The following is a 13,565-nucleotide window of genomic DNA, read 5'->3' as shown; positions in this document are numbered from 1 at the left end:
AATCAGACTGTGAGATAAGAAGAGAAACACATAGATTAGGCAGCAAACTCAAGTAAAAAACGTTCTTATCAAAACTAAAAAACTAAAATGGCCTTGGGCAGGACACATAGCTCGAAGACATGATGATAGATGTTTTGAGAAAATAACAGAATGGTACCCAAGGGGAGCTAGAAGAAATCCTGGAAGACAACACCAGAGATGGACAGGTGAAATTCATGAGTTTGTGGGTAGTAAATGGATGGCCATTGCCCAAAACAGAAGGAACTGGAAAGTTGCTGGAGAGGCCTTCATGCTGCAGTGGATTGAAAATGGCTGTGGTGATGATGATGACCTTCATCATTATCATTGATAATTATACCAAAAAAACAGTGGGCCCAACACCGAACACTGTGGGACTCCACTAATATCATTAGTCCATGAAGAGCAGCATCCATTGATTACCACTCTCCACCTCCTCCCACTCAACCACCCTTTTATCCATCTTAGCAATTTACCCTTAATATCATGCTGCTCGAATTTGTACAGAAGTCTCCCATGCGCAGCAGAGTCAAAAGTTTTCCTGGAATCCAAGTGTATGATATCAAAATTATTTTTTGCATCCAGTTCCTTTTTAACCACATCATAGTATCCAATCAAATTTGTTAGATAAGACTTTCCCTTAACAAATCCATGCTGTGTCTGAATTATTACTGCAGTCTTGTCTAGATGATCCTGCTATGCATCTTTAATCAGTGAATCCATTATTTTCCCTGGAACAGAAGTTAAACTAACTGGTCTGTAATTACTCATGTTGCCCTTAGATCCTCCTTTTTGAATTGGGGATATATTTGCACATCTCCTGTCCATGGGAACTTCCCCTGAGTCGAAGGATGCTCTCATAATTATGGCTAAGGGTGTGCTTACTTCCTTTGCTGCCTCCTTTAATATAAATTGATGGCTCCCATCCACCGAAAGTGTCTTTCTTATGTTTATCGTCAACAATTTCTCCTCCACTTTGCTCTCAGTTATTGCAAAATCATTTAGCACCCTGTTACAGTTTGATGAATGTCTGGCATTCTCCTCCCTTAATAATTCTGCATGTGTGAATGTTGATGCAAAATACTCATTGCGATTGGTCCATCTGAGACAGGATCATTATCGAACAATCAGACCATCGAACAAGAGACCAATCTGATTCATCCCCTTCTTGCTAGAGTTTGTGTTTGTATCCAGGTCAGGCTGTTACATGTGATAAGTTGATAGAACTAACAACACACCCTTCCCAGCCTATATGCACTCTAGGGGCATTAATGACCATCACCTCCAATGGGAAGATCCAAACCATGATAGAAAAATAGTTAAACATAATCTCGTTCTGCTGAACCATGGTATATGCATATATCCATCTACCCACTGGGTCAAGTCCTGTTGGTGTCACCTTATGCTTTGCAGTGGTTATACCCTTTATTTCACTGGTCACGACATAATAATTGAACCATTGAACATTGATCATGATGTGATAGTGTGGCTTTTAGATTTAAACATTGCTCCCATGATAATTGAATAATCAAATAAATGTCAAAGATGTATACATATTTTACTATTCTGTACAGTAAACCGTATCATGACATTTATTACACATGTCTGAGCTTGCACTTAATAAAATATCAATAAAAATATTAACACATCCAAAGTGGATTGAAGAATGGAACGAGGAGTGGTATGCTTTTGGGAAATACCCCACTACAGTGAACTTCATAAAAAGAAATTTTAATAAAGCCAAAGCTGAAGCAAGTGGTGTCAGATGGATAAGTAAAAGAGAAGCATGGCTATATTATCCCTTTTTAATCATAACCCCACAAAATCTTGTACTGTATGGTGGAAATAAATATTTTTCAGAGCAAGTACCCTTGACTAAACCTTTCTGTACCTCAGGTGAATGGTGAAGATATCAGAAGTCCTCAAAATTGTGCAAAAGCATTAGGAAAGTCCTTAGAAATCTTCTACAGCTTTGTCTATGCCCATGGTCCAAAACTTTAAAAACTGAACTCTAAACTCTCCCTTTTTGATACTGCTAATCATCAAACAAAAGGCCTTGTGCAGAAAGCCCTGCTAGGAATCATTATTCGATACATGCATTCCAATCATTTTAGCAAAAAACAAAAAAACAAAAAAAAAAAACCTTAATATGCTGCTGCTGCTCCTTTACAATAGACTATTTCCAAGCCATTGCCATCCTATTGTATTATGTGAGTAAAATAATAGAAAACAAAATGATAAAAAATGTATGATTAAGCTGGCTTTTAACTAATTTCAAAATGCCAAACTCCTTACAGTGTGGGTTCCAGCAGTACAGAGTGATGCAAATATACGAGATGTGTTTGTCATAAAGTCACGCCCACAATTGACTTTGACATTTGAAGAAGCATTTGATACAGCATGGTAATAAAAAATACTATGAGTTTTCCTAACCTGGCTCTGAAGATAAACCTGAAATTTTTTTCAGTTTCCTTCAGTATTGTATATTCAAGTCTGAATACAGTCTTGCATGTTTCACAGCTTTACTCAAGAAAGAGGGCTCTTACAAGGCTCAGTTTTTAGTGTTAAAAACTCTTTATTATAAAAATGAATTCCATAACACAACATATCTCTCCATCTGTCACTATAACACTGTATGCAGATGACCGCAGCATCTCTTGCCACTTTCCTAATATGCTTAACATAGAGCAGAAGCTCGAAAGTATCACACAGGGCCCATAACAATAGTTTTCCTTCTTTTTACTCAAAAAAAAAAAAAAAAGTCTGTGTCTTTTGAATTGGATGTAGACTTAAGCTAATTGATGAAATAATTCCCATAGTATCACCCATTTTCTATGAATAGTCCTACACAGAAAATTAATTTCCTGGAGCACAACAAGCAGCCCTGAACTGCTTGTTTGAAGAAATTAAACATCCTTCAGGTAATACCTGTATAAGTATGGAGTACTGATTGCCAGACACTTTTACATCTGTACTGTGCTTTAACCTAATCTCAATTTCTCTATGGCTCTCCAGCTATAACTCTGCAAGGCTACAACTCTAAATGACTTTATCCAACACACACAATGCTTTGTGCATTGTACTGGATGCATATTGCACCTCTCCCATTCAGAGTTTGTATGCTAAAGCCATTGAATTTCCACTACATTTTAATAAACAAATGCTGTTTCCAAATTATACTGTCAAGATTAAAAGTCAACTCAAGCATACAACTTGAAAAACTTCATACTTATCAAATAGAAAATTTTTTTAGATCACATCCAGTGGCAAATCAAGGCAATAGAATATGGCTCTACACACTACTCTCCATTTGATACCTTTATTTTTCTTAGGTAGTCCCAACTGTAGAAACATCCTTGGACATACCACATCCTGCCTTGCAACCTGCCACTTCAATATGGAGGAAATCTTGTCATGCTAAAGTCACAGAGCACTTTTGACCTATATGAGAATTGTACTCTGATATTCACAAATGACTCCAAGGCAGTCTGTCATGTAGAAACAGCTGTTGTCATTCCACCCACTACTCAATTTACCCATTTTATTTATTCTATTGTATTCTTTGTAATATTGTAAGTTACCATAATTTACCCAAATTTATTTACTACATTGTAAAACCTGTATGGGGTTCATGGAAACAGATAGTAGTTTTTCTAATTACTTTTCTTTGTACATTGATGGGTGTTAATCCCCATTGAGTGCCAGTTAATGTATGGAAGCAGTAATTGGTACTTATTTATCCAGTGTTATTTTATACTTTAATTTAGTACTTTATTTATTCAATATTATTTTATTTTATCTTATTTCATATTTATGTAATTATTTTGTCTTTATGTATTTAATGCCATTAGTTTCATATCTTGGCCTAATTAAAAATGATTCGCACAATATCGTATTGTTTTAGATGCTGGTTGATAATGCTTAGGTATGCAAAATTATAGAACACAACAGCATTCTAATAAAATTGTGAAATACTAAAATGTATATTGTAGTTATATAATATTTATTTAAATGATGGCATTAGAAATAACAAACAGGAATACTTTATGATAGAAGTTATTATTTTGTTTTGTTAACACTCACTTTTTCTTTCCTTTTTTTTATTTTTTATTTTTCTTAATTTAATTTTATTTTTTCTGTTTTTCTTAACATTTTATCATTTATGATTTCCATAATACTTTACTGTATTATACTGTATTTCATCTCTTTTGTTAAAGGTAGTCTTATAACAAATTTATTGATATATAAAAATTTTTTATCAAGTATCTTTAAATTCATTATGAATAGGTTGGACAATAGAAATTTAATTTTGTATTTTTTTAACTTTATATTCTCCTCCCAATGTAGCCTATCTTCAGATGTCAAAGAACTGATATCTCGTATTAGTGAAGAGCTTAAATTGACTGGTAGTGTTCAAACAAGACCATTGTTAGTTAAAATATTAGGTTGCCCTCTCCCGCTGCCTACCCAAGATACTGCAGAACTATACTTTGATGCACAAAGGTTTGATTTAAACATTCCACGTCATTTTAATTTCATAATAATACTGCAATACTTTGCTTATTAATGTGAGGGCCTATCAAGAAGTTCTAGGACTTTATCACTTTACTTTGACACTCCTTATCAGGGTTGATAGGGCTTTGACACTCCTTACAGGACTGACCCTGTCTGTAGTAATTTCATTTTCCTAAGGAGTGTTAAAGTAAAGTAAAGTGATTCTCACACTCTCTGCTTTAAATAAAGTAAAGAATGTTTTTATGGTGTTTATCTGCTTATTAATAGAGTACTCAAAATAAGTCACATGTCATATATGGTACAAACAGTTTATAGTATGAATTGAATTGCTTAGCAGTGATAACAAAATGGGAGGCTAGTAAAAATTCTTTTGTACCAGATATGATTTTATTTTCAGTGGTAGTCTTTAAATAATCAACAAATTTAATAAGTATGGTTCACCATGAACCAAAATCCCCCGCAGGGCATTCTTCTATGCCACTAACCGAGGGCTCACATTTGGTGAGTATAGGCTTGGCACACCCAGGATCCTGAGCTGGATATCATCATTCTTCTCTTTCTTGGTTATTCCTTCTATTTCTGACACACACACACACACACACACACACACACTCACACACTCTCTCTCTCACTCTCTCTCTCTCTCTCTCTCTCTCTCTCTCTCTCTCTCTCTCTCTCTCTCTCTCTCTCTCTCTCTCTCTCTCTCTCTCAGGATAATTCAGAACGTTATTTTGTCTGGTACAGAAAAAGTCTCAGGCTTCCTTTCATCGTATGGCTAATAATAACCACCTTATTGGAGGGAGGGTTGGGGAAATGAAACATGAAAACTATGTATTTTCATAAACTTTATATTTCATTAAAATTTTGTGTTTTATTTTTTTAACACATTGACTGCCAAGGCTTATTTGGGTAAACTGGTCTCTGATGCCAATTTGAGTTATGCATGTTAAATTATTCAAAATCAAAATTATAATATATATTGATCACCAAAACTCATAAAAAAAGCTTATTGTTGTAAAAAAAAGCCTCGCAAATTATCTCATAGTTGGTGTATGTAATAGAAAATTCTTCGTGGCAGCGAACTGCAACTTAATGCGATTAAATCAGACGTGTTGTAATTTGCAGAATTCTCTGTATATGATTCTGTGCTGACGTAAATCCGCTGCAGTGACACAGAATTTGTTGTGCATATTGTATTTAGTACTTTATTACGTGTTGTTGTTTTATTTTGTTTTTTTTAAAAAAACCTAAAAAATGGATAAGACGAGACCACTGACCGAAGAAGAGCTTGAGCTCTATGCTAATGTGACTTGAAATTTTAAGAGCTTTTTTGACGTGTTCGTATGTTTATGGTACATAAATCAATCAGATCAAATGCTCTTGTATTATTCAGCGCTAAGAAAAACCATCAGATGTCCGAAAAAAACTGTATTACATATTATAGAAATATATATGCATAACACATACATCCTTTTCTGTCAAGTTATAGGTTTCTCTTATGTATGAGAAATAAAAAATGCTGCAGAACACGCTATAACGTCCAGTGCGCTAAGAGAAGTTTGCTCTTTGTGTGAAGAAAATATTCTTTTTTTTTTTTTTTTTTTTTTTTGTGAATTAATTCTGTTTTCTGATGCCATGGTTGATTTTTTATTCTTATCCCAGAAGCCAACTATCCGTCAGTTGCCCATATTTGATATGAATATACTCATAGCTGTGCCTGAAAGGCAAGTCATACCAATCCGAGTTAACTCATAGTCGGTGTCCTGAGCCAGATCGGCAAATACAAATTAACTCGTAGTCAACATTCAATGTGTTAATGTGTTTTATTTTTTGATATTTATGAAACTTTTTTCAGTTAACTTTAGCAGGTTAGTTAATTTAGTTTCTTGATATAATATCTCATAATGAGTACAGGAGAAGTAACATAAGATTCAGAATGGAAAATCACCTTTCTTTCTTCTTTTGAACTCTTGTCTTTCTAAAATACTAATCTTAGCACATACCACATACAAGATATGATTATTAAATAACAAGATTGCATGTGCAGCCACTACACACCAACTACCAGCTGTGAAACAAAGGAACAGCAGTTAACCTTGAACTGGTTGACTACCAAGTTGCGTTCCAACACGCTCATTCACTTGCAGTGAGACAGATCTTCATTACCTTGTATTTTTGCAGTTTTCTGGAAATATGATAGACAGATTATTGAGTGCATCTCTGGTCTAAACTTGACTATGGTTTCCAAGTCCATACATCTGCTTAAAATTCTCTTCTTAGATGGTTCGATCGAATCTATTAAGAGCCATATGGCTTGCCACTGGAGCATTTCATACTTAATTGTCCATAGTTTTTATGTAAGCTAGTGAACCACCACTGATGCTTTGAAATGAACAGTTGCCTTTACAATATGCCATAAAAATGAAATCTCCTTTAGACTAATCCCATGTGGACATCTATTTTTATGGTACAATGAGACACGATCATACCTTTGATATCAGGATCCATGAGATAGCTCACAAAATTTGATTCATGTTGGATAAGGTGTCCATTTCAGCAAGGCAAATCTTTTGGCACCATAATTTCAAGTTACAGGGGAAGAGATTTAGACTGAATTTCAGGAGGTTTTCTTTTAGTCAGAAAGTTGTTGATTACTGGAATAAGTTGGCTCCCTGTGTGGTTGAAGCTGAAAGCTTGGGAAAAAATTTATAGGTGAACTGGACAGGTGGATGATGGAGTGAAATAGGTAATTATTCCATTTTAATTTGTTGATGTGAAAACATATTTCGCAGCACCCGGCACCTATTAAATTTTGGACTGTAATAAAACCAATTTATTGTGACGCGGAAATGGAGTCATTTCTGGTTTGGGATTCGTCATTTCCAGTTTGTCGATTTCCGGTTCAAACATATTTGGGAGCATGTACTAAATTTAAGACTGATGATTCAAGGAACTTTAATGGGCTTTTTTCACTCCCTGGCTGAGTTAGTCAGTCTCAGACATAGATAGCAAGGTCCCCCCCCCCCCAGAAACTAGGGTTTTTTTCGTCCAGCAAAGCAGGCAAATTGACCAGAGAACACATGAAATTTACAGACATAATACATACACAGGTATATGTAAGAAATTATGGGTGGCCCTAATACAATAATTTGAATTTGTAGCAAAACCAATTTGTCACAATTTTGTGATATGGAAATGGTGTCATTTCCAGTTTTGTCTATTTCCAGTTCGAACATCTTTGGCAGCACCTACTAAATTTCGGACTGTAGTAAAATCAATTTCTCACGATTTTCCAGCATGGAAATGACACCATTTCTGCTATGTCGATTTGATTGACAAACCAGAAATGACAATTTTCCAAAACAGAAAAGATGTGTCACAAAACAGTGAATTCCAAGAGGAAAAGAGGTGCCAATGGCTGGATATGACATCATTTCCAGTTTGCCGATTTGAAGCACCATTAATGCGACAAGGCATGATTGGTGCTTCAAATTGACACATCTGTCATTTATCCAGCATTATTTCTTCTTGTAACACATGAGTATATTTGTGAGTTTGAATCTTGCTTCACCTGAAGCCTCGCTAGCAGAGACAGACACTAACATGTCGATCAATGCGATGGCATCTTCTTTGTTCTCACCCAAAGGATCTTTGAGAGCATTATTTAGAAATACTGCAATGTTGAAATTCTATGTTCATACTAAATATTTTGGACTGAAGTATGAAGCTAATGTAACTAACGTAGTGACATAAAACTTTACATTGTTCATGTCAGCGTTGCCTTCACTACCGTTTCCTTCTGCATGAAGTCCATGTCACTCGCATCATCCTCACTAATGATGTTCACCTTATTCTGTAACTTTACAATAGTTGAAGCAAGCATGGCCAACCAATTTCATTGGCTCTCAGAGTCAAGAACATTGTCGATGTACCGAGCCGTGCAATCATAGTAAATAGATCACACTTATGTTGAGCCCAGTAGTAGGTAGAGTTTGGAATTGTCCTTAAGAAAGCCAAATTGTTATCAGTAGAGCTCGTAATGTATCCTTTGGATTGAATTTGCTCGCAGGTCAGTTTTGTATCTTTACCTACATATTTGAAAGCCACCATCAAAGAGTCTTTCATTCTCAGTCTCCTTTACTAGGTAGAATTACTTCATTACTAGATGATATGGAGTAACACCACATCGGTCAGATTGTCTTAGCTCGCTCATTGCCATCATCAACGTAATCGCACGTAAATTCTCTCTAAACATTCTGAATTAGCCAAGATAAATGCTGGGAAAGGACACTTCCTCTGCATGCTCATCAAGCAAAAACCTCTGCAGTAGGTTAGTTTCTCCTGGAGCACTTCTAAGATATTTAATGTTTGCTGCTCGCTGATGAGACTTTCCTTGGTCAGAACCGCTTCACTTATGTCGTCTTTAGCCAAATTAATTTCCATGTGACTGTCATCAAAGAATGACTGATTTGTTGTCATTTGATACAGTCAACCAAATATTGAAGCTACGCTTTAACAACTCGCTTTCTTACTAACCTGATCAAAGAGCTGGACTTGTGTATTTCCTTGGAAAGCGACGGACCATCGTGTTGACTGAAACAGGCACATTGATCACTTGGCCTAGAATGCTGTATTGTCTGTATGTGTGTCTCAAATGCCTTATTTGAATGTATGGTAAGTGAGGAGGAATGAGCCTCTCTGTCACTAAATTGAACTTCGTTAAATGCAGCGGAATTTCTGAATAGACAAACCGATTCAACTTAGATAGTGCCGAAATGGTGTTGTTCTTAAGTGATCCTCTGCAGATATTATATACAAGGATCCCGTCAATGTCAACATCTGGAAATGCAGTGCGTATCATTGGTGCATCTTTAGCAGCTGATTTCTTTGTGTCATTTTCAAACCCATAGACAATTGCAAATGTCGCATACAGAACAGAAATCATTTTTCATAAATATCCTTTCAAATCCTCAATGCACATTCTTATGTAAATAGTAGTCGGTTAAGGTAAAGGAGCTTGATCATTTAAATTCATCTGCTACACAATTGGAGAAATATTCCATTGTACATAATTACAGTAAAAGTCCGAAAATCCAGACTGCTCAGGGACTGGGTCGATCCAGATTCTCAGGCAGTATTTTTATAATTCAAATTTAAGGTGGAATAAAGAAGAGATGACCAGGTAAATTTTTAGTTTATTCATTAGCAAATAAAGCATGCTTCATTTATTGAAATGAGCAGTTGTGAAAAAAAAATAAGGTCAACACCTGACAAAGATATAAACAAAAATTTTCACCACAAAAAAAAAAAAAAGTGTGTAATGCTTGAAATCGTGTTTATAAATGATCAATGTAAAAGAAAAATAGAGTACATAAATGAAAGCAGAAGATATGTATTTTATATAAATTAATTATTTGTTTTCATTTATTAATGGAACATTTTCATATAAAATACAAATTTTGAAAAAAAAAAAAAAAACAAATATTTATACTGAGTACAGGTAACTCTCATATAACACGGTAGTTTGGTTTCTACAAAATCTCGTGTAATGCGAAACCGTGTTATACGGACTAAGAACCAGTAAAAGGGGGAGGGGTTATGTTCCAAAAGCTAACAAAAATACTCCTTTTTTTTTTTTTTTTTTTTTATAACTATTGGAAACTTAATTTTTATAGTAGTAATAACTTAATATTTTAACTTTCTTTTTATAATAGTAGTAACTTAAATAGTAATAACTGAACAAACATCTTACCTTACAAACTGTGATACTTATATGTCAGAAAATGTACGTTCATTTAATTTTCTTCAACTTCATTGCTGCTAATCACAATCTCTTCTGCAGCATCTAGGTTTTTGTGTACCTTCTGCTCTCCTCACAATCAAATTCATAATCTGATTGTGACAACCGTTATCATAACCTTTAATACTCCAACGACAGTCAAAGCAGCAGGATATCTGAACTGCCAAGCACGACAGTACATACCAAATCCATTGCGTTGTTACAAATGTCAGAAATTTGGACATTCACAAATGGCATGCAGAAACTCAGCAACCTGTGCAAAATGTGATTCTAAAGAACATGCGACTACCGTTTGCTCTGTCAATATCTTGAAATGTACAAACTGTAAAGGGGAACACCCAGACTACTCAAAAACATGCAAAGAATGGAAACAAGAGAAATTAATTCAGAAATACAAAACAGAACACAATACAACATACCCAGAAGCAAGGAGAATAATACGGCCATGGCCTACAAACAAGCCGACATATGCACAAGCAGTAATTCAATATAAATCAGTAGAAGTTCAAACCGAAATTTCCATACTACCAAAAGAATTACTTACTGGATTGAAGGCACAAAAACAGGAGAACACAGTGAATACTCCAATTTCAGTTCACATAGAACAGATATCCACAAATCAGCACCACAACAAGACCGACCTAAACTTACAAACACCAAAGCAACTGAACAGATGGAAATAGAAAAAATAGACACATCTGAAGTACCAGTACTAGAAATTTTCACAGAAGAAAAAAATGGACATGGACTGGCCAAACTATCCTAAAAAAGATAAGACAAAGTATAAGAATGCTCCATTTCGGAAGCAACCCGAAAACCCTAGGAAAACCAAATAATGGATCAGTTCATCCAGTGGAACTGTAGAGGACTACAGGCCAATTATGACAATGTCCAGTATCTAATAACACACCATACTCCAATATTCTTTTGTCTTCAAGAGATATACTTTAGACAACAAGACACACTTTCAGTAAAAAATTATTTAATGTATAGGAAATTCAGAATAAGAAAAAGGTCAACACGTGTAGGAGTATCCATCTTGGTCCATAACCACATCCTAACCGAACACATTCCTTTAAACAGCAATATAGAAGTAATAGCAGTGAGAATAACACTAAGATTTACAGTAATCATCTGTTCAGTGTGCCTTCCACCAAGACCAGATATACCATTTGAAGAAATAGACCAATTAATCTCCCAACTCCCATCATCTTTCTGTACAATGGGAGACCTGAATGGGCATAGTCATCTGTGGGGAAATGCTGATGTCAACAAACGAGGACGAATAATAGATAGACCATCATAACCTTTCTCTACTCAATAAGAAACATATGTACTTTCAATTTCCTAGTCGTACAACCTCAACAGTAGATCTAACTATATGCACACCTTTCCTTCTACTGGAATTAAAGTGGCCAGTAATAGAAAACCCATACTGCAGTGACCACTACCCTGTAATCACCATACTGACTAGAAACCCTCTCTGCCATCCCAACATATCACTCCAATTGAAAATAGAAAAAGGCAACTGGGGAAAATTTAGAGAACTGGCAATATTTAATCCACAAATCATCCAAGAAACACTGGTCGATGAAGCTCTGAAGCATGTCACAGATACCTTAATGTAAGCAGCCAAACAAATAATCCCCACAACTTCAACTCATTTTCCATTGCACCCAAAATCCTGGTGGAATGAAGATTGCATGAAAACAAGAAGACAACAAAACAAAGCTTGAAATCAGTTCCAAAGATATCCTACAATGAATAACCTGATAAAATATAAACAAGCATGAGCACTAGCTAGGTATACACGGAAACAAGCCAGAAAAACTTCCTGGATCCAGTTTACTTCCTCAATAAATAGAACAACAAACACACAAATAATATGGAATAAAATAGGAAAAATGAATGGGTAATATAAAAACCAACCATCAGTAGTATTACACTGGAATGGAGAAACTTTTGCTAAAGTATCGTCAAAACAATCCTACACTACAGAATTTTTGACCTATAAGGAGAAAACTGGAAAAAAAAAAAAAAAAAAAAAACAGAATTAATTTTAATACCAAAAGAATTGAACCCTTTAACCAATCAATTACGTTACATGAATTACGCAAAGCAGTATCACTAACAAAACCAAGTGCAGTTGGACCAGACAATATACACTATGATATGCTTAAACATCTAAAGCAAAACGAGGTAGAGAACTTCCTTCAACTGTACAACCACATTTTTCTAGAAAACCAATATCCTGAAGTGTGGCATCATGCAATAGTATTAGCTTTCCAAAGACCCAATAAAGATCAGAAGGACCCAGACTATCTACCGATAGTCCTCAGCTATCGGTAGATAGTTGTTTAAGCAAAGTGCTAGAGAGGATAATTAACCAAAGATTAGTCTGGTATTTTGAGACAACTAACTGGTTCAACAGTATGCAGTGTGGATTTAGACATATTTGATCCACATTAGATCACCTTGTATAAATAGCAGATATAAGAGATGCATTTATAACCTCAAAGCATATGGTTGCTGTATTTTTTGATATAGAAAAGGCCTATGACACAGTATGGAGACATGGTATATTACAAGACATCCACGATGCAGGGGACGCCTCCGTAGCCAGGTGGGAAGGAGCAGCAGTGCGTAGCACACGCTTCTTGATTAGACCGGGGTTTGAGCCCGTCACCACCAAATACGGAAGATACGGAAAGGTCAGGGAATTACCACCGCATATCCCAGAGCAATATGGCCTTAGTTGCTAATGCTCCTAAAACACCAAATAACAAATAACAACGATGCAGGACTCAGAGGACATTTACCCCTATTCGTGCAAAATTTCATGAAAAATAGAACATTTCAAGGTTAGAGTACAAAACACCATGTCAAAATCATATAAACAAGGAGTTCCCCAAGGATCTGTCCTGAGTGCCATACTGTTCTCCATAAAAATAAATAGCATCACAAAACAACTACCACCCAGTGTCATATGCACTATATGTAGATAACTTCAGTATTTCATATCAAGCACAGAACATGGGAACAATAGAAAGACAACTACAATGCGCAATTAACAATATCAGTCGTTGTGCCCAGAAAAACGGGTTTAGAATATCAAAACAAAAAAAATCAGTCTGCGTACATTTCTGTATAAAACGAAATTTGCACCCTGAATCTGAACTAACATTGCAAGGTAACATAATACCAGTTAAACAAAGTGTAAAATTTCTTCGAC

General features: G+C 35.4%; 1 protein-coding gene across 1 annotated transcript in view; it reads left to right on the top strand.

Annotated features, from left to right (window-relative positions):
* LOC150081532 (midasin) overlaps nucleotides 1-13,565 on the top strand; it is a 1,449,634-nt gene that overhangs the window by 930,723 nt on the left and 505,346 nt on the right. The window contains exon 53 of the mRNA XM_090380238.1: nucleotides 4,366-4,521. Within this exon, the coding sequence (XP_090236364.1) occupies nucleotides 4,366-4,521 (156 nt within the window). The remainder of the gene's footprint in view (nucleotides 1-4,365; nucleotides 4,522-13,565) is intronic.

Source organism: Mastigoproctus giganteus, chromosome 8 (assembly GCF_048544385.1).
Source record: "Mastigoproctus giganteus isolate SK-2022 chromosome 8, ASM4854438v1, whole genome shotgun sequence".
NCBI classification, from domain to species: domain Eukaryota; kingdom Metazoa; phylum Arthropoda; class Arachnida; order Uropygi; family Thelyphonidae; genus Mastigoproctus; species Mastigoproctus giganteus.
This window is presented reverse-complemented; position numbering and strand designations above follow the sequence as displayed.